Source organism: Miscanthus floridulus, chromosome 12 (genome assembly GCF_019320115.1).
Source record: "Miscanthus floridulus cultivar M001 chromosome 12, ASM1932011v1, whole genome shotgun sequence".
NCBI lineage: Eukaryota > Viridiplantae > Streptophyta > Magnoliopsida > Poales > Poaceae > Miscanthus > Miscanthus floridulus.
The window spans coordinates 81389885-81410799 of NC_089591.1; the positions used below are offsets into that span (position 1 = coordinate 81389885).

The following is a 20915-nucleotide window of genomic DNA, read 5'->3' on the forward strand; positions in this document are numbered from 1 at the left end:
TGTTTGTGGGTGCCACATGAACCACACCATCAATGCCGCCTATCCGTCATCATACTACGAAATGTCATGTATGAAGATATAGTTGGTCGATCTTTTTAGCCATGGTAGCTGGGTGCACTAGGTTTGGCCCAATGGTGCCCCAATAGGAAATGGAAAATGTCACAGAGGCGGAGCCACCTCCTCGCCATTGACAGCTCCGGGGCAGGAGAACTAGCTCATTCTTCGCCTATGTGCTCAACAGCTCATATACTGTTAGGCCATGTCTATGTATAGCTCAATCCATGTGTGTTAGAGTTGTTTGGTGTAGAATTTTAGTTTAAGTTTTATATCAAACCACTTCAACACACATAGATTGAGATCGAGATGGACACATAATAATGGCTTGTATTTGTAGACGAGTTAGCACGCTAAAAAAATGGATTTGCATCGCTGCAATCTCAAAGATGGGCCATCGCAGATGACGATGAATGTCCGTGGGCCAGAGCCAGATCAATTCACACACAGAGGCCACTACACGGCCCAAGTCCATACCTGTCTCTCCTGTCTCCTCTCATCCCTGGCACGTGGGTCTCATCCGTCACCCGTGAGGTGAGCTGAGCAGCTGCCGGGAAATCGCTGGGACGGCAGGACCGCCTTTCTCGGCTTCCCTTCCCCTCCAAGAAACACGGCGACGAAAAGGCTAGGCAGAGTCAAATCCCCGGAAGACCAACCACCCCGTCCTCGCACCGCCACGAACACGCCTAAATCGGAGAGCCATACCCAACCAAACCAAACCCTTTGCATCCCTCCGGAAACCCTAGCATCCTCCCTCCCTCCTCGCTCCCGGGATGCCCCAGTAGCTCCGATCGGCGCCTCACCGCCATGGATCCGGGCGGCGGGGGCGGGATGCTTCTGGAGGACTTCGGGCAGCGCGTGGACCTCACGCGCCGCATCCGCGAGGTGCTCGCCAACTACCCGGAGGGCACCACCGCGCTGCGGGAGCTCATCCAGAACGCCGACGACGCTGGCGCAGGGCGCGTCCGCCTCTGCCTCGACCGCCGATCGCATGGGAGGGCGTCGCTGCTGGCCCCCGCGCTCGCGCAGTGGCAGGGCCCAGCGCTGCTTGCTTACAACGACGCGGTGTTCACCGACGAGGACTTCGCCAGCATCTCCCGCATTGGAGACAGCAGGAAGGTCGCCCAGACGTGGAAGACTGGCCGCTTCGGGTACGCCTCTACTGCCTCATTCTCAATGCGGAGCTTGCCTGGAGTGGTCACTTGCAATGCCGCGCTTCCAAACTGGTTGTGACGATGCTGCTTTTGTGTTATGGCGTCGTAACCACTACAATTTGTTAGGATGCCAGCTATTTTGAGGGTGCGATCATTCCCAATGATTAGGGAATGTATCAATATGCTGTGTAGTGTAAGAAAAAAGTGGGATGCAGGGACAAATCAATGAATATATGTTATGTTTTATCTACTGCATTGCTCTATGACCCATTTATATTTCCGTCGTTTCCATTTGTGTTGCATGTAACTGGCTCTCTCTTAAGCATTACGGCATAATGCTTTATTCTAGGCTGAGTTCGATCACTAATTAATTTATTATTTGGAAGACTTCTGAAGCACAAAACACAATTATGTTTCTGCAGGGTTGGTTTTAACTCAGTTTACCACTTGACTGACTTGCCGTCGTTCGTGAGTGGCAAGTACGTTGTCCTATTCGACCCCCAGGGTGCTTATCTTCCAAATGTGTCGGCAGCAAATCCTGGAAAGCGCATCGACTATGTCAGTTCGTCAGCAATTACAATGTACCATGATCAGCTTTCACCGTACTGTGCGTTTGGCTGCGACATGGAAGCATCATTTCTTGGAACTCTGTTTCGTTTTCCTTTGAGGAGTTCTGAGCAAGCATCTTCAAGTCGGTTATCAAGACAGTCATACACAGAAGATGATATTTTATCTCTTTTTGCCAAACTGTACCAAGAAGCTGTATATAATTTGCTGTTCCTTAAAAATGTTCTATCACTTGAGATGTATGTGTGGGAATCTGGTATGACTGAGCCAAAAATAATATACTCTTGTTACCTAGGGCCACAGAGTGAAAAGCTGTCCTGGCATCGCCAAGCCCTTGTCAGGTTCTCTGGCACTCCTGTTGAATCTTCTAAGCAGAAGTTGGACTCTTTCTCGATGGATTTCATATCAGAAGCATTCTTGGGCAACAAGATTGAGAAAAAGAGCTCTACCTATTTTATCGTTCAGGGAATGGCATCTGCATCAAGTAAAATTGGTATTTTTGCAACTGCAGCTGCCAAGGAATATGATCTTCACTTACTGCCTTGGGCTTCTGTTGCTGCTTGCATCTCCAACACAGGGCTTGAGGTAATCCCTGATTCATTTTCAATTTGCATCTCCAGTACTGACTTAGGTTGCTTGGATCCTGAATATTTTTTCCTCCTAATGCAAATTGCACCAAGCGCTTGAATTTTCTCTAGAATGTCAGTTAAACTACTTCGGAAGTTTCTCAATCGCTTAATTGTTCACTTTCTTTCAGTGTGTTTTATGCTATCAGACCATGACTGTAGAGTATAGACCAATTATTCATGCATGTTGTCATGGAGCTGTCTTTGTGATTCTTAGTTAACCGAATTAAATATGTTGTTGTGAAATGTCACCTTTGTTTACTTTTGTCTAACTTCTCATGAAATTGCCAAGAGGCATGTGATAGGCCCAACTTGCAGAGTTCATAGGTATTCTTTTGGTTAGGGAGCAAGATTAATGTGATATCTGTCAGTGAACAATTGTCTTTGTGGTTTTGCAATATGTGATTTGTGGCAACAGCTGGGTCCTGCCTGTTGCTGTCTTCTGTTGTTTAGTAAAAAATATCACACCAACAATGGCATCCTTATCGTTGAACAAAGTCTCTGGAGTCTGGAGTATCGAAAACTTCAATTGTGGTTTGTGATGTCTTGTACTGCAAAATGTATGCTTGATGACTTGATCTTTTTTTTTTTGTAGAAAACTTCATACTATAGCAAAATTTCTACTGTGCATCATCATTTTGTAGTATCTTGGACACTTTATGGTAATTGCTGAATTTTACAGGATACTGTTCTCAGACAGGGTCGTGCTTTCTGTTTTCTTCCTTTGCCAGTAAGGACAGGACTATCTGTGCATGTCAATGGTTATTTTGAAGTTTCATCCAACCGACGTGACATTTGGTATGGTGCTGACATGGACAGGGGTGGTAAGCTTCGCTCTGATTGGAACAGGCTACTGTTGGAAGATGTTGTCGCTCCGTTGTTCAGAGAACTGCTGATGAAGTTGCGGATGCTTTCTGACTCCACAATATCATATTATTCACTGTGGCCAACTGGTTTATATGAGGAGCCGTGGAGTATCCTTGTGGAGCAAATTTACAAGGTTATTTACACCTCTCCAGTCTTGCATTCAGAGATTGAAGGCGGGACCTGGATATCACCAGCTGATGCTTTGCTTCATGATGAGGGATTCTCAGGAAGCAATAATCTTAATGAAGCCCTCGTGTTGGTAGGCATGCCAATTGTCCGCGTATCTAATGCAATAGGTGATATGTTTTCAAAATTTTATATGCAGTCTATGCTCAAAATAGTGAGTCCTGCTATAGTGAGGCATTTCCTCAAGAATTATGCTAAACTTGCTACACTAGGAAAGTCTCATAAGTTGATATTATTGGAATATTGTCTTACTGATGTTGACAGTACTGATATTGGTAAATGCATGAATGGCCTTCCACTGATTCCACTAGCAAATATGCAGTATGGGACTTTTTCTGCTAGTTCGCAAGAGGGCTATTATTATGTCCGTGATAACATCGAATATGAGCTTCTAGCTGAAGTTGGTGATAGAATAGTTGACAGAAGCATCCCTCCTGTACTACTAGACAAGCTGTATCAGATAGCCAGTGATTCCGAGGCCAACATTAGGCTCATTGATGGCCCGATCTTCTGCCAGCTCTTACCCAGGTTATTTCCTCCTGGATGGAAGCTTAAAGATCAAGTTCCCTGGAATCCAGGCTTGGGTGGGTCATCTCCTACAGCAGCCTGGTTTAAACTTTTTTGGCAGTATATAGGGGGACGCTCGTATGACCTTCATTTGTTTAGTGATTGGCCTATACTGCCATCTACTTCTGGCCACCTTCACAGGGCACGTACAAGCTCAAAATTAATCAAAACAGAATCACTGTCTAATTTGATGAATGAACTCCTGGCAAAGTTTGGTTGCAAGATACTGGATGCTGAATATTTGAGTGACCACAAGCAATTGTCGTTTTATGTGTATGATGGTGATGCAACTGGAGTTCTTCAGTCAATCTTTGGGGTTGTCTCATTGGAAGGTGTTGACTTGCAATCTCTGTTTCAACACATTACCCCTGGTGAAAAAAATGAACTGTACCAGTTTCTTCTGGATCCAAAATGGTATTTAGGAGCCCGCCTTTCTGACATAAGTATAAATCAATGCAAAAAGCTTCCGATCTTCAGGGTATTTGATGGAGGTTCTCCCAGTACTTATGGTTTCTCGGATTTGTCCAGTTCAAGAAAGTATCTGCCACCTCTTGGTGTTCCTGACCACTTACTCAATGCCGACTTTATTTTCTCTATTTGCCCAAGCGATGAAGATATCATAATGAGATATTATGGCGTTGAACGCATGCCGAAATCAAACTTCTACCAGAGTTATGTTCTGAATAGATTGGACAAGCTGCAAACGGAGTTGCGCGATTCAGTTCTATTAACAATCTTACAAGATCTGCCTCAGCTGTCCTTGGAGGATCCAATGTTCAAGGAAACCTTGAAAACCCTTAGATTTGTTCCCACTATCAATGGAACTTTAAAAAGCCCACAATCTCTTTATGATCCCCGGGTGGAAGAACTCTATGTTCTTCTCCAGGAATCAGATTGCTTTCCGCATGGTTTATTTCAAAATCCAGATGTTCTTGATATGCTGCTTTGCTTGGGGCTTAGAACTTCAGTTTCTACTGATACCATATTACAAAGTGCTCGGCAGATTGATTCACTTGTGAACATAGATCAGCAGAAGGCTCATTCAAGGGGTAAGGTCCTTCTTTCATATCTTGAAGTTCATGCTCACAAATGGTATGTGAATAAGCTATCTGATGGTCGGAAGAAGGTGAACATGCTAGCTAAAGTTACCACTGCGCTCAGGCCTCGTGACAAATCTTGGGAATTTGATCTTGAAAAGTTCTGGAGTGATCTGAGACTGATTTGCTGGTGTCCTGTGTTGTCTACTGCACCAAGTCCAGCTTTGCCATGGCCTTCAGTATCATCAATGATAGCTCCACCTAAGCAAGTAAGGATGCAGGAAGATATGTGGATTGTTTCTGCTAGCTCACGTATTCTCGATGGTGAATGCACTTCCTCAGCCTTGTCGTACAGCTTAGGTTGGTTGTCGCCTCCATCAGGGAGCGTGATTGCAGCTCAACTGCTTGAATTGGGCAAGAACAATGAAATTGTGACTGATCAAGTCCTTCGGCAAGAATTAGCTTTGGTGATGCCTAAGATTTATTCTTTGCTGACAAACTTGATTGGTTCTGATGAAATGGATATTGTGAAAGTGGTTCTAGAAGGATGCAGATGGATTTGGGTGGGTGATGGATTTGCGAAAACAGACGAAGTTGTTTTAAGTGGCCACCTTCATCTAGCACCATACATTCGTGTTGTTCCAATTGATTTAGCAGTGTTCAAAGACTTGTTCTTGGAGCTCGGCATAAAGGAGCACCTGTACCCTGTTGATTATGCTAGTATTCTCAGCAGAATGGCCATAAGGAAAGCTTCAGCTTCACTTGAAGCTGAAGAATTAAGAACAGCTATCTTGGTTGTGCAGCATTTATCTGAGTTCCGGTTTCAGGATCAGCAAACACAAATATATTTACCCGATTCTTCGTCTAGGCTCTGTCTATCTTCTGAACTTGTATTCAATGACGCTCCTTGGTTACTTGATTTTGGTCATGACATCAGTGGGAGTGCATCAAGCATTGCTTTAAGCTCGAAAAAGTATGTTCACAATTTTGTTCATGGTAACATTTCTAATGATGTGGCTGAAAGGCTTGGTGTCCGCTCTCTTCGTCGCCTCTTGCTTGCTGAGAGTTCTGATTCGATGAATTTGAGTTTGTCAGGAGTTGCTGAAGCGTTTGGACAGCATGAAGACTTGACTACACGACTCAAGCATATTGTTGAGATGTATGCAGATGGCCCTGGAATTCTCTTTGAGTTGGTACAGAATGCAGAAGATGCTAAGGCTTCTGAGGTTGTGTTTTTGCTGGATAAGACTCAGTATGGAACTTCATCCATTCTTTCACCTGAAATGGCTGAATGGCAAGGACCTGCTCTCTACTGCTTTAATGATTCAGTTTTTAGTCCACAGGACCTTTATGCCATCTCACGAATAGGTCAAGACAGCAAACTTGAGAAACCTTTTGCAATTGGAAGGTTTGGTCTTGGCTTCAATTGTGTATATCACTTCACAGATATTCCTGGATTTGTTTCCGGTGAGAATATCGTCATGTTTGATCCACATGCCTGTTATTTGCCAGGAATATCTCCATCTCATCCAGGTTTAAGGATACAGTTTGTAGGAAGAAGGATCTTAGATCAGTTTCCTGATCAGTTCACCCCATTCTTACACTTTGGTTGCAATTTGCAACAGCCATTTCCAGGTACACTCTTCCGGTTCCCCCTTAGGAATGCGGCAGCTGCTTCGAGAAGTCAAATAAAACGAGAACAGTATGCACCACAAGATGTGGAAATGCTTTTCTCTTCATTCTCCGAAGTTGTATCTGAGGCTCTACTTTTTCTCCGTAATGTTAAAAAGGTAACTCTATATGTCAAGGAGAACAACAGTCAGGAGATGCGACTTGTTCATTGTGTGTCCAGGAATAATAGCTCTCAGATGGGTAAAGAACCTCATGCACATGGCGCAATGCTTGCATTTATACATGGAAACCAACCATCAGGAATGGATAGAAATCAGTTTTTCAGTAAGTTGAATAAGACTAAAGACAGTGAGTTGCCCTGGAGTTGTCAGAAGGTTACTATTCTTGAGCAGAACCCTTCTTCACACTTGTTGCACTCATGGATTTTAGCTGAATGTATAGGCGGGGGTCATGCTAGAAAGTTGTCAACTGCCTCTGGTAGTAAATCTCACTTCTTTGTTCCGTGGGCATCTGTTGCTGCATATCTGCATTCAGTGCGTGTAGATGATACAAAAGAACTATCTGCTGAAGCTGAAGTCAACCATGATAACTCAGTTTTCACAAACACAGATCTTGGATCTTCTGAGGTCAGGAAAAAATTTGAGGGTCGGGCCTTTTGCTTTCTTCCTCTACCAATCAATACTAGCTTGCCAGTGCATGTAAATGCTTATTTTGAACTCTCTTCAAATCGAAGGGATATCTGGATCGGAAATGACATGGCTGGGGGAGGAAGAGTACGATCAGAGTGGAATTTAGCGCTGCTTGAAGATGTCGTTGCTCCTGCTTATGGGCACCTGCTTTCAGCTGTTGCTGAAGAGCTTGGTCCCTCTGACTTGTTTCTGTCATTTTGGCCTAGTGCTGCAGGTGTTGAACCATGGTCTTCCATGGTGTGGAAACTCTATGTATCTATTGCGGAACTTGGAATTCACGTTCTATATACAAAAGCTCGAGGTGGTCACTGGCTGTCAACAAGGCAGGCTATTTTTCCAGATTTCAGTTTCTCAAAGGCAATGGAGCTGGCAGAACTTCTCTCTCAAGCTGGTTTGCCTGTGGTATCTGTAACCAAGCCAATAATTGACAATTTCATTAATGCATATCCATCAGTTCATCTACTAAATCCTCATTTGCTGAGGAATTTGTTGATCCGACGGAAGCGTGGCTTCAGAAGCAGAGAAGAGGCTATACTTGTTCTTGAGTATTGCTTGAGTGATATGGGAGATCCTTCTTTTTGTGATAAATTGCAAGGTTTGGCTCTTCTTCCTGTGGCAAATGGATCATTTACAACATTCAACAAACGAGGGGAGGGTGAGAGAGTATTCCTTACTTCACAAATAGAATTTGAACTTCTTAAGGATTCCATACCACATCTTGTTATTGACAATTCTTTACCAGAAGGTGTTTCGAAGAAGTTGTATGACATAGCTTATTCTGCACGCATGAACATATATATATTCACAAGTAATCTTCTCATTGAGCTGTTGCCTAGGATCTTGCCACCTGAATGGCAACATGCTAAGCAGTTGTCTTGGTTTCCTGAGCAGCAAGGCCAGCCAAGTATGGAATGGATGGTATCACTCTGGAATTTTTTGAGGCATTCCTGTGACGATATTTCAATTTTTGCAAAGTGGCCTATACTACCTCTTGTAGATGGCGCGGTTGTGCAACTTGGGAATGCTCCAAATGTAATAAGAGATGATGGATGGAGTGAAAATATGCATTCCTTGCTTCAAAAACTGGGATGTTTATTTCTGCGATCTGATCTGCAGATAGAACATCCCCAGTTAGCGAATTTTGTTCAGGAATCCACTGCTGCTGGTGTTTTGAATGCTGTGCAGTCTGTAGCTTCTAATCTCCAGGATATCAAGGAATTGTTTATGAGCACTTCACTGGCAGAAGCACATGAACTCCGAAGTTTCATTTTCCAGTCAAAGTGGTTTTCCGGAAATCAGATCACCTCCTCCCATATGAATACAATCAGGAACCTCCCAATATTTGAATCTTATAAATCTAGGGAACTTGTTAACTTGACAAATCCTAGAAAATGGCTTAAACCAGAAGGGGTGCATGAGGATTTATTGAATGCAGGCTTTATAAGAACTGAATCTGTGAAGGAGAGGTCAATTTTGGTATCATACTTTGATATCAAGGAACCTCAAAAGGTTGAATTTTACAAGGACCATGTCCTTCCTCGAATGTCAGAGTTTCTTTTGCAGCCAGCTATTATTTCAGCAGTTATTCGTGATGTGAAACTGTTGATAGATAATGATGATTCAGCTAGAGCTGCATTATGTGAGACCCCTTTTGTCTTGGCAGCCAATGGAGCGTGGGTCCAGCCCTCCAGGTCAGTCTTCCTTTTTCACTCCACACCCTCCTCTTCTCTCTCCCTCTGACTTTGATACATGCCAATGTGTACTTAGTTCTAATATTTGGTTTCTCATCAGGCTCTATGATCCTCGTGTGCCTGAGTTACTGAAGTTGCTGCACCAAGAAACCTTCTTTCCTTCAGAAAAGTTCATGATGACTGAAGTAATTGAATTATTGGGTAGTTTTGGATTGAAAAGAAATTTCGGTTTTAGTACTTTGCTTGACATGGCAAGGTCAGTTTCACTGGTGCAGAATTCAGGACAAGATGATGCATTTGCTTATGGGCAAAAGCTACTTACCTATCTAAACATTCTTGAGTCCAAAACTTCAAACATGGAGGGCAGAGAAACTTTTCTTAAGGATGAGAATCCGGAAGCATCTGAAATTAGTGAAAATTTGGAACCTGAAAATCATGGGGATGTGTGTGATCCAAGTGACCAAACTAGTGTATCTTTGTTCTCGAATTTCGATTATGATATGCCAGAAGATTTATTTTGGTCAGAGCTCAAAAATATTTCTTGGTGTCCAGTCCATGTTGCACCATTGCTCAAAGGACTTCCATGGTTCATATCTGAAGATATCATAGCACCACCAGTCATCACAAGGCCGCAATCGCAGATGTGGCTTGTTTCATCAAAAATGCGAATTCTTAGTGCAGATTCCTGTTCCATGTATGTGCAAAGAAAACTAGACTGGTGTGACCCACCAAATGTGAGCACATTATCTTCTCAGTTAGTCGAGCTCTCCAAGTCTTATGATGAAGTCAAAATGTTTTCTGCAGACACAGACATTGATGCTATTCTGCAAAAGGAGGTTCAAGTAATCTACTCAAAATTGCAAGATATTATTGGCACTACCAGTGGCAACGCTCTAAAAGAGTATCTGGATGGATTTCAATGGGTTTATATAGGAGATAGGTTCGTGGCACCACAGGCACTTGCTTTTGACTCGCCTGTGAAATATCATCCCTATCTTTACACAGTTCCATCCGAACTGTCAGAGTTTAAAAAGTTACTCTCAGAGTTGGGTGTGAGGCAGACATTTGATGCAATGGATTATCTGAATGTGCTCCGCCGTTTAGAAGGAGATGTCAAAGGAGAGCCGTTGTCCACAGAGCAACTCAGTTTTGTTCATTGTGTATTGGAAGCATTTGTTGACTGTTACCCTGACAGTCAAGCACCTGATGTGTTACTGAGCTCATTGGTGATTCCGGATTCATTTGGGGTTCTGACACCTGCTAGAAACCTCGTCTATAATGATGCACCCTGGATGAATGCTAATCCTACTTCAAAGAATTTTATTCATCTCAGTATTGGCAATGAACTGGCTAATAGGCTTGGTGTACGATCTCTTCGTGGATCATCATTGTTGGATGATGAGTTAATGAGGAATTTGCCCTGCATGGAATATGCTAAAATAAGTGAGTTGTTGGCTTTGTATGGTGAGAGTGACTTTCTTTTGTTTGACCTGATAGAGCTAGCAGACTATTGCAATGCAAAGAAAGTGCATCTGATTTATGACAAAAGAGAACATCCGAAACAGTCCTTACTGCAGCAGAGTCTAGGTATGGTAGAAACAGCCTCTCTAGTCAATTGTTTTACTTTATCTACCTGCTACAATTATAGTCCACTTAATTATATTTTAACCTTCTAGTGTGTCCTTAATGGTTTCTTTTTTTTGTGAAATTATAGGTGACCTCCAGGGATCTTCATTGACAGTGGTCTTTGAAGGAACCATATTGAACCGAGAAGAAGTTTGCAGCTTCCAACTTCCTCCTCCCTGGAAATTGAGAGGGAACATCCTTAACTATGGCTTGGGACTTCTTAGTAGTTACTTTGTTTGTGATACATTGACTATTCTTTCTGGCGGTTATTTTTACATTTTTGACCCCTTGGGCTTGACTGGTGGTGTGACTTCCACTGCTACCTCATCAGCGAGATACTTCTCTTTGTTAGGTGCGAAAAATATAATCACTCAATTTATTTGCATATTAAATAGAATCACAATTTGTTCTACTGTGAACACATGGCACAATCCTTAGATTCTCTTTTACTGTAAAAGCAATAAGCATATCTTCCTTATGTTGCAATCTTTTTCTTCTCCCAGGTTGAAATTATACACTTTGATCAGTTATAACATAGTGCACTCAAAATCTGTGTATTACTTCTCACTAAATCAAAGTACTGACTTGGTTAATTGAAATTCTTTATGTGGCCAAAATTATGTGATACTAATGTAATTACTAGATAGTCTGGAAGAAAGAAGCTCCTTATCAATGACAAGACCGTGTCACACTGCAATGTGATGATTTTACCATGCCCCTTTCATTTGGAGAATGCTAATAAGTTGAATATCCCTGTTGTATAGGCTGCTTGAGAATGAAGAAAGTAAATGGATGGATAAAGGATAATGAATAAGCATTGCATTGCCTCGTGAAAACAGTTAACTTTACTTTGTAGAAGACCATATTACACTTTGTTGAAAAGCATTGAGCTTCGTTTACCTTCCTACTAGTTTATGATTTTGAACTTGCATAACGTATAGTAGATAAATTATGTTGAAGAAGTTGAGGTGTTAATATTTAGTTTGAACAACTGGTATGTGGCAAGTTGTATGTTCTGGTTAAGGTTTAACAGATGTACCATGCTAGTGACATTTTATACTCCCAAACCGGACAATGTGAACAGCAAACCTGAAAAGAGAAGGTAAACAAAAAGCAAAAATGAAATAAGAAAACGAAAAAAAAAACATTTGTACCAATTCTGTTGGGCAGATGGCTCTGTCGGTGGTCGAAGGCTTCATATAAAATTCATTAACGCAATAATATTGTTGTGTCCCATGTTTAAACATCTACTATTCCAATTCTTCTAGATTCTTTATTTGTGGCAACATGATAGCACATTAATATGAATGTACTGTCCTGTTTGGCAATGCTTGAATTGTGAAGTCATGTACTGATGTAGTTATGCGCATATCTAGAATCAGTGGCATTATTGCCTATGTTTTGGCATCTATCTCTGTTTTTTGTGTATGAAGTTCTGAAAATGATAGTTGGCTTTCAGGAAATGATTTGGTCGAGAGGTTTCATGATCAGTTCCTCCCAATGCGTGTTACACAGGATGCTTCTTTATGTACCGCAAACTCCACGATTATTCGAATGCCGTTATCATCAAAATGCCTCAAAGAGCTTGAAGCAGGTTGCAATATAGTACAACGGGTTTTTGACCGATTTACACAGAATCCATCCAGTACTCTCCTGTTCTTGAGGTCAATCATTCAGGTAAGGATTATTTGTGATATCATGTTGTCCTAAGCAGCAGTATGCTGTGTGCCCCGTTGAGTCTTTCCTCTTTGAAGTGTAACTTGTTTGGTTTTGTTTTCTACACTCATAATAGGTGGTTTCTTTACCATGGAATTTCATCGTGAACCAGATTTACTTTATTTACGTAAAGCACTTCTATTTATACTTAACTCCCCTACGGGGTTTTGTTTATACTTCACCTGAGATATCTCACAAATGACATTTCTATTTTGGATAAACACCATTCCCTTTCATATGTTACAGTTAGCCACTATTAATGAATGATTATGTCACCTTGCAAAGCTTCAGTGCTATCTGAATAAGGCGTAGCAAATTGCTTAATTAACAATGGGTCTGTAATATTGATAAAATGGTGTAGCACTTTCAGTGTATGTTGTTTAAGTTCTTTTTGGGTGCTGTAATACATTGTAACTTGTAAGGTGTTTCATGATACAACAACAACAACAACAACAAAGCCTTTAAGTCCCAAACAAGTTGGGGTAGGCTAGAGTTGAAACCCAGCAGAAGCAATCAAGGTTCAGGCACATGAATAGCTGTCTTCCAAGCACTCCTATCTAAGGCTAAGTCTTTGGGTATATTCCACCATTTCAAGTCTCCTTTTATTGTCTCTACTTAAGTCAACTTCGGTCTTCCTTTGCCTGTCTTCACGTTACTATCCTGGCTTAGGATTCCACTACGCACCGGTGCATCTGGAGGTCTCCGTTTGACATGTCCAAACCATCCCAACCGGTGTTGGACAAGTTTTTCTTCAATTGGTGCTACCCCTAATCTATCACGTATATCATCGTTCCGAACTCGATCCCTTCTTGTATGACCGCAAATCCAACGCAACAAATGCATTTCTGCGACACTTATCTGTTGAACATGTTGTCTTTTCGTAGGCCAACATTCTGCACCATACAACATAGCCGGTCTAATCGCCGTCCTATAAAACTTGCCTTTTAGCTTCTGTGGTACCCTTTTGTCACATAGGACACCAGATGTTTGCCGCCACTTCATCCACCCTGCTTTGATTCTATGGCTAACATCTTCATCAACGCAACATCCACCCTGCTTGCCGCCACTTCATCTAACATAAGGTGTTTCATGATACCTAAAGGTTATTTGACACAAAATTTCGATAGCCATACTTATGTTAGATATGTGTTGGCTGTTAAGAAATAGTGGCAAGGGAACTCTATTGGTTGGTTTTGATTTTTGAAACATGACCATGGAAAACTCAGACAATATCTTCTGATGTCTAAACTCTAAAGGGCTGCCAATGTGATTCGAAACAGGTATCTTTATCAACATGGGAGGATGGGGCCTCTCAGTCAACTCTGAATTATTCTGTACTTGTTGATCCATCTGTTGCTTCTTTGAGGAACCCATTTTCGGAAAAGAAATGGAGAAAGTTTCAAATATCCAGAATATTTTCAAGTACAAGTGCAGCTATCAAAATGCAAGCTATAGATGTGCACGTAATTGAGAGTGGCTGCAGTTATATTGACAAATGGTTTGTTGCCCTTTCCCTTGGATCAGGTCAAACACGAAACATGGCTCTTGACAGGTTTGCCTCTTTCAGAACCTAAGGCTCAGATTTTTTTTCTACTTGCTTTATCTATTTTTAACATTGTCCAGAGAACTTAGACAGATGATATTAAATTTATGTGCTCATTGAAGGATGGTATAATGCATGCTGATTTATTTCTGTTTCAGGCGGTATCTTGCCTATAACCTAACCCCCGTTGCTGGAGTAGCAGCGCACATAGCTCGGAATGGAGTATCAACCAATATACATCCATCCAGTTGTATATTATCTCCCTTACCACTATCTGGGTCTATAGGCATGCCAGTCACAACTTTGGGGCATTTCATTGTGAGGCACAGTGGTGGGCGCTATATTTTTGGCAGTACACGTGATGCATCTCTGCCAGAACTTAAAGAGGACAGGGACAGGTTGGTTGAAGCGTGGAATAAGGAACTAATGTTATGTGTGCGTGATTCATATGTTGAGATGGTTCTAGAATTTCAAAAGCTTAAAACAGACCCTCTATCTTCTGCTATTGAACCAAGGTCTGCACAATCTGTGGGTGCTATATTACAGACATATGGTGATAGGGTATACTCTTTTTGGCCAAGATCGAAGCAGAATCCAACTTCATTCACTGGGCATGGTTCTACTGGAACAAATATGGATTCACCAAGGGCATCTAAAGCGGATTGGCAATCCTTAATAGAGCAAGTGATAAGGCCTTTCTATGTACGGTTAGCTGATCTTCCTGTTTGGCAACTTTACCATGGAAATCTTGTTAAAGTAGATGAGGGTATGTTCTTAGCTGACTCAGGAAATGGAGATGATGATAACCTCCCATCTGATAGTGTTTGTAGTTTTATTAAAGAGCAATATCCTGTTTTTTCTGTGCCGTGGGAGTTGGTTAGTGAGATTCAGGCAGTTGGAGTTACCATAAGAGAGATCAGACCTAAAATGGTTCGGGAACTACTAAAAGCTTCTCCATCCATTTTACTTAGATTCATTGAAACATATATAGATGTTCTTGAATATTGCTTCTCAGATATGGACCCTTACCGCTTCTCGGATGATCTACCTGATGAATCACGAGTTAACAGCCAACATGTTGGAACAACGAATTCTTCTAGATCGCATTCTATGCCTTCTTCGAGAAGCACACTGTCTTACCAATCAAGTACTCAGATGGCAGGTACTTCTGGAGGTGATGCACTTGAAATTATGACATACTTTGGAAAAGCCCTATATGACTTTGGTAGGGGGGTTGTTGAGGATATCAGCAAAACCAATGGTCCAGCATTCCACAGGACTCAAGCTGCTGAAACTAACTTGTTGTCATCCATCATTTCTGAGCTTAAAGGTGTTCCATTTCCAACATCAACAATGCGTCTAACAAAGTTGGGAATGGCTGAACTCTGGATAGCCAATGAGCAGCAGCAGCTATTGATGAGCCCTTTGCTGGGTCGCTTTATCCACTATAAATGTCTGGAAAAACCCTTCTTGGCTCTGCTGCTTTCCACTCAGGTTATCCATAGGCCTCTGAAACTGAGGAGTTTTTCTCCCCACTTATTAGCAGGTTATTTGAAACACATACTTGATGAGTGTTGGATACGAATTGCACTAGAGAACAAATCCTCATGGATTCCTTGGGACAATAATGCTGAATCATCAACTACTCCAACTCCCAAATGGATTAGAAGCTTCTGGGAAAATTTCAGTTCCTTGAACGGTGACCTTTCTCTTGTGTCTGATTGGCCCTTAATTCCTGCTTATCTGGACAAGCCGGTTCTCTGTCGTGTGAAGGAACGCCATCTAATATTTGTGCCACCAATTAGTGATTCACCAGACCCTCCTGGAGATGATGTAGCTGGACAGCTTGATACACCGGACTCCCCCAGAGACAATACTAGAGAAGCAGAACAGAATGAAGTGCTTGATACTGCATTTAGGTCAATGAACTCAGAATTTCCATGGTTAACTTCTCTGCTTAACCAGTTGAATGTACCAATTTTTGATCCCTCCTTCCCAGAATGTGGTGCAATATGCAATTTATTTCCTCCAAATGGTCGTACTCTTGGACAGGCAATTGTTTCTAAGTTGGTTGCAGCAAAAAATGCTGCACATTTACCTTCGCCACTTAGCCTATCAAGTGAAGACTGCGATAGACTATTTGGGTTATTTGTTTTGGAGTTCAGATTAGCTAACAACCACTTGTATCAGAGAGAAGAATTGGATATCTTGAGAACACTTCCAATCTATAAGACAGTTACAGGAACATACACCAGTCTGTTAGGGTCCGATCATGGCATTCTTTCTCCTACAGCATTCTTTCACCCTAGTGATGCCCGGTGCCTTTCTTGCTCATCAAATGCACATTTGTTCCTTCAGGCTTTGGGGGTTGAACAACTAAATGATCATGAAATACTAGTGAAGTTTGCATTGCCTGGATTTGGAAATAAAACAGCTCAAGAGCAGGAAGACATTTTGACCTACTTGTACGCTAACTGGAAAGATCTTCAACTGAACTCTGCTGTAGTAGAAACCTTGAAGGAGACAAACTTTGTGGCAAATGCAAATGAATTTTGTAAAGAGTTATTCAAACCTGAGGAATTACTTGACCCTTCAGATGCTCTGTTGACTTCTGTGTTTTCTGGGGAGAGAGATAAGTTCCCTGCTGAAAGGTTCATGTCAGATGGTTGGCTTGTTATACTCAGAAAAGCAGGCCTTAGGACATCCACAGAGGCTGATATGATAGTACAGTGTGCAAGAAAAATAGAAACCATGGGACATGATATTATGCCGTCTTTAGAAGATGTTGATGACTTCGAGGCAGATTTCACAGACAGCAAAAATGAAATCCCTTTTGAGATATGGTCACTGGCAGAATCCGTAGTAAATGTGCTTTTTGCAAATTTTGCTACTTTGTATGACAGTGCTTTTTGTGAAATGATAGGAAAAATTGCATTTGTGCCTGCTGAAAAAGGTTTTCCAAGTATTGGTGGTAAGAGAGGTGGTCGAAGGGTACTTGCCTCATACAACGAAGCTATCTTATTAAAAGACTGGCCATTAGCATGGAGTTCTGCTCCAATTCTTACCAAACAAACAATTGTTCCTCCCGAGTATTCTTGGGGAGCATTTCGGCTTAGGAGTCCACCTGCCTTCAGTACAGTTTTTAGGCACTTACAGGTGAATGTCATTAAAAACTTAGTAATGTTAAAATTATATCCCTTAACTTTCTGTAATGAAACAGATTGTTGGTAGAGGCAATGGTGAGGACACATTAGCACACTGGCCAACCTCAGCAGGGATAATGACGGTGGAAGATGCCTTTCTACAGGTCTTGCAATACTTTGATAAAATATGGGGAACAATATCTTCTTCAGGTAGCAGAAATGCATAGCTGATTTCTTATACATTTGTTGCCAATTTGCCATTATTTACTGGAAGTAAAAGTTACTAATTATTTACTTGTTTCTTTTACTGGGGTGCACTTGTTCCTATACTTACACTTCGTTGTTCTGAAATCTTAATTATATTCAATCTATCAGAGTACTAAGGGCGGGTCTGGTGCAAGCGGTAGAGTCTTACCGCCTGTGACCGGAAGGTCCCGGGTTCGAGTCGCGGTCTCCTCGCATTGCACAGGCGAGGGTAAGGCTTGCCACTAACACCCTTCCCCAGACCCCGCACAGAGCGGGAGCTCTCTGCACTGGGTACGCCCTTTTTTTAATCTATCAGAGTACTAATATATTAAGAATTAATGTATCACTCTGTTTTCTTTTGGGTATGGGATCCAATAATGGAGTTATATTGTCTACACAAAGATAACAATAAAAAAAAGATGAATTAGTTTCTGTAAAGATAACAATAAAAAAAGAAAGATGAATTAGTTTCTGTTGCTTTTGGAAATGATCGGTCATTCCTCTTAACTAGGGTTTTCTTTGCTTCTTTTTTTCCAGAAAAAACAGAACTGGAGAAACTGGCATTTATACCAGTTGCAAATGGTACTCGGTTGGTCCCAGTGAAGTCACTTTTTGCTCGTCTGACAATTAACATGTCACCTTTTGCTTTTGAGCTTCCAAGTCGGTATCTTCCATTTGTTTCCCTTCTTAGAGAGATTGGGATGCAGGAAAGCCTTACAAACTCCTATGCAAGAGAACTTCTTTTGGATATCCAAAAGGCATGTGGCTACCAGCGCTTGAACCCAAATGAACTCCGTGCAGTTATGGAAATATTGGACTTCATGTGCCATGGAATCAACCAAAGTATCACAGATGGATCAGATGGTCTTTTCGATTCAGTAATACCAGATGATGGCTGCAGGCTGGTTACTGCTGCATCATGTGTGTATGTTGACCCATATGGTTCTCGTTTACTGAGTAACATAAATACATCAAGGCTAAGATTCACCCATCCAGACCTTCCTCAGAATATCTGCAAGGCCTTGGGCATCAAAAAGCTCTCTGATGTCATTGTGGAGGTATTAAAATAATGATATCAAACTTTTTCAGTGTCTTTTCTTTTGAAGTATGGTTGATGTAAATTGAACAAATTTTATTCTAACAATGTCAATTGGCATATGTTGTCAGGAACTTGATGGAAAAGAAGAAATTAGAGTTGTCAATAGCATTCACTCAGTTACACTAGACAGAATAAAAGAGAAGCTGCGAAGTAAATCTTTGCAAAATGCATTAAGGATTGTGATGATCAGCGTAACCAATCATTTCCCTTCATTTGAAGCCCTTGCTTTGGTCCAGATAGAACATATACTAGAGGATATATCACAGAAACTGCAACTGGTTCAATGCCTCCATACTCGCTTTCTCTTACTTCCCAATCTCCAAGATGTTACAAGAACCATCCAGCATCCTTCTATTCATGAATGGTCAAGCAATGGAATGCACAGAAGCATTTTTTTCGTCAACAAAGCTACGGGTTATATTCTAGTCGCAGAGCCCCCAAGTTTTTTGACAATATATGACATTATCGCAATTGTTGTTAGTCACAGGTTAGGGGCACCAATGATCTTGCCGATTGCCTCACTGTTTGCATGCCCAGATGGTTCAGAGAAAGAAGTCCTTCAAATTCTTCACCTGGGTTCAGACGTTGGAGTTTCAAAACGTGAAGGGAGGTATGACGCTTCCCTTGGAGCAGAGTTGTTATCTCAAGATGCTCGGCAGGTGCAATTCCTTCCATTAAGACCATTCTATAGTGGTGAAATTGTGGCATGGAAGACAGGAAAAGAGGGGGAAAAGCTCAGGTATGGTAGGGTCCCTGAAGATGTAAGGCCCTCAGCTGGCCAAGCACTTTACAGATTTCCAGTAGAGACAGCTCCTGGCGAGACTCGCATGCTGCTTTCCAGTCATGTTTACTCATTTAAAAGTGTTTCAATGGCTGATCTCCTATCTGCACCTTCCCAAGTGAATGGTGGTGTGGCATTAGGTGGGCCAGAGAACCTCTTAGCCACCAACACTGGCACTCAAATCACCAAGGATGCGGTTGGTTTCCAAGTGCAACTTCTATTTTTGCAAGCTGAATTCTGAATTTGTTACCCTAATTCTTGTGTTTTTACTGTTTACAGGATGCTGGGCTTCAATATGGAAAAGTATCTTCCACTGAGCTGGTACAAGCAGTCCATGATATGCTTTCGGCTGCAGGAGTAAGGATGGATGCTGAGAAGGAAACACTGTTTGAGGCTACTCTTTCCTTGCAAGATCAGCTTAAAGAATCTCAAGTTGCTCTCTTGGTGGAGCAGGTTTGTTTGCTTTGATATCTTTTTTCGTGCTATATCTGAATACCCTGTCAATTCCGTACTACTACAAGACACAGTGTCTTGGAATATTAACTGGTACCCAATGATGATCAATGATGAGTTTCATTTGTTATAAACTTGGAGTTAGGTTTTAAAACTGGTACCACATTTAGATCCATTTGTTAAACTGAGTGTGAATTCTAATTATGAATAGAAAACCAATATTCTTGGACTTAGATATATAGAAGTTCAAATATGAAAAGAAATTGAATATATTAATTAAATGTATGCTCCCTCAGTCCATCTGTCACCAGATGGATGTTATTATAGGATCTCGCACTAGAACATAGATAGACGTGCCATCTAAAGACCATGTCACCCTTATGGAATTCCATAATTGAAGGAACCACAAGTCAGACCCCACATGCATAATGCCTGTGGATGCATTGGCCTTCCTCATTAGCTTCCTGGCAGTCAAGAAAACTCCCAAACGTCATAATTAGCATTGTGCTGCATTTGTAGGCTGCTAACGAGGCTATGACTGCCAGAAGTCAAGGAAACTACCTTCATAGTTTGCATTGTCAACTGTCGTGCATTCGTATATAATCTGCTATGAGTCTATGTGCTGCTTGATAGTGAAGGGAAGCTGTAAAGTTCATAGTTTGCATTGCGTTGCATTTATAGGTATTAGTATTTGTTTGTTTCCGTGCTGCCTATATCGTTGACACTGAAAGTTGTTTAAACAACTGTTGCAGGAGAAGGCCGAAGCAGCTGTAAGAGAAGCTGATGTCGCCAAAGCAGCATGGTCATGCCGTATCTGCCTGAATGCTGAGGTCAACATGACCATAATACCATGCGGTCATGTCCTATGTAACCGATGCTCAAGTTCGGTTTCACGATGCCCATTTTGCCGGACGCAGGTGGCCAGAATGATGAAAATATTCAGGCCATAAAAATATTGAAGGACATTTGGTCTGACTAACCGTAGGATTTTCAGCTTGTGAATGTGTTACGATATCGGGGCGCCCTTTTGGTTGTGCATTGCATTCCCTTCAAGACTGGTCTGACGCATCTCATTCTCCATGATTTGCTAACAGTGGGACAGTCGAGGTGGCCCTTTGCTAGTCCGGTAGCTGTGTAAATAGTTACGTTGTACAGGAACGATGCATTGCAGTGTACAGATTCTAAAACGAAATCATTTTACACACTAAAACGTCTGAAGCTGGTTTTCTGTTGCAATA

At 41.7% G+C, this 20915-nt stretch overlaps 1 protein-coding gene across 4 annotated transcripts; it reads left to right on the forward strand.

Annotated features, from left to right (window-relative positions):
- Window positions 1–627: 627 nt before the first annotated feature.
- Window positions 628–20887, forward strand: LOC136497976 (uncharacterized). 4 transcript variants are annotated; one of them, XM_066493890.1, is made up of 13 exons: window positions 628–1205; window positions 1631–2360; window positions 3084–9070; window positions 9171–10657; window positions 10785–11048; window positions 12156–12373; window positions 13693–13964; window positions 14114–17111; window positions 17176–17308; window positions 17882–18402; window positions 18512–19420; window positions 19504–19677; window positions 20430–20887. In XM_066493890.1, exons 1-13 carry the CDS (start codon window positions 862–864, stop codon window positions 20625–20627), a joined length of 14235 nt encoding a protein of 4744 aa, XP_066349987.1. In that variant the 5' UTR covers window positions 628–861; the 3' UTR covers window positions 20628–20887. The 4 variants fall into 4 exon arrangements, with proteins under 4 accessions (XP_066349987.1, XP_066349990.1, XP_066349988.1 ...); XM_066493891.1 differs by lacking the exon at window positions 628–1205 and having other exon boundaries at window positions 2151–2360; window positions 3098–9070; XM_066493892.1 differs by lacking the exon at window positions 628–1205 and having other exon boundaries at window positions 2231–2360; window positions 3133–9070.
- The last annotated feature ends 28 nt before the right edge of the window (window positions 20888–20915 follow it).

What these genes read in the sequence shown, in the direction of transcription:
- LOC136497976 (XM_066493890.1), top strand. Translation starts at nt 862, where the DNA reads ATGGATCCGGGCGGCGGGGGCGGGATGCTTCTGGAGGACTTCGGGCAG. An exon ending in GCGTGGGTCCAGCCCTCCAG is followed by an intron (nt 9,071 to 9,170) that starts GTCAGTCTTCCT and finishes GTTTCTCATCAG; the next exon opens with GCTCTATGATCCTCGTGTGC. An exon ending in GGGAACAATATCTTCTTCAG is followed by an intron (nt 17,309 to 17,881) that starts GTAGCAGAAATG and finishes CTTTTTTTCCAG; the next exon opens with AAAAAACAGAACTGGAGAAA.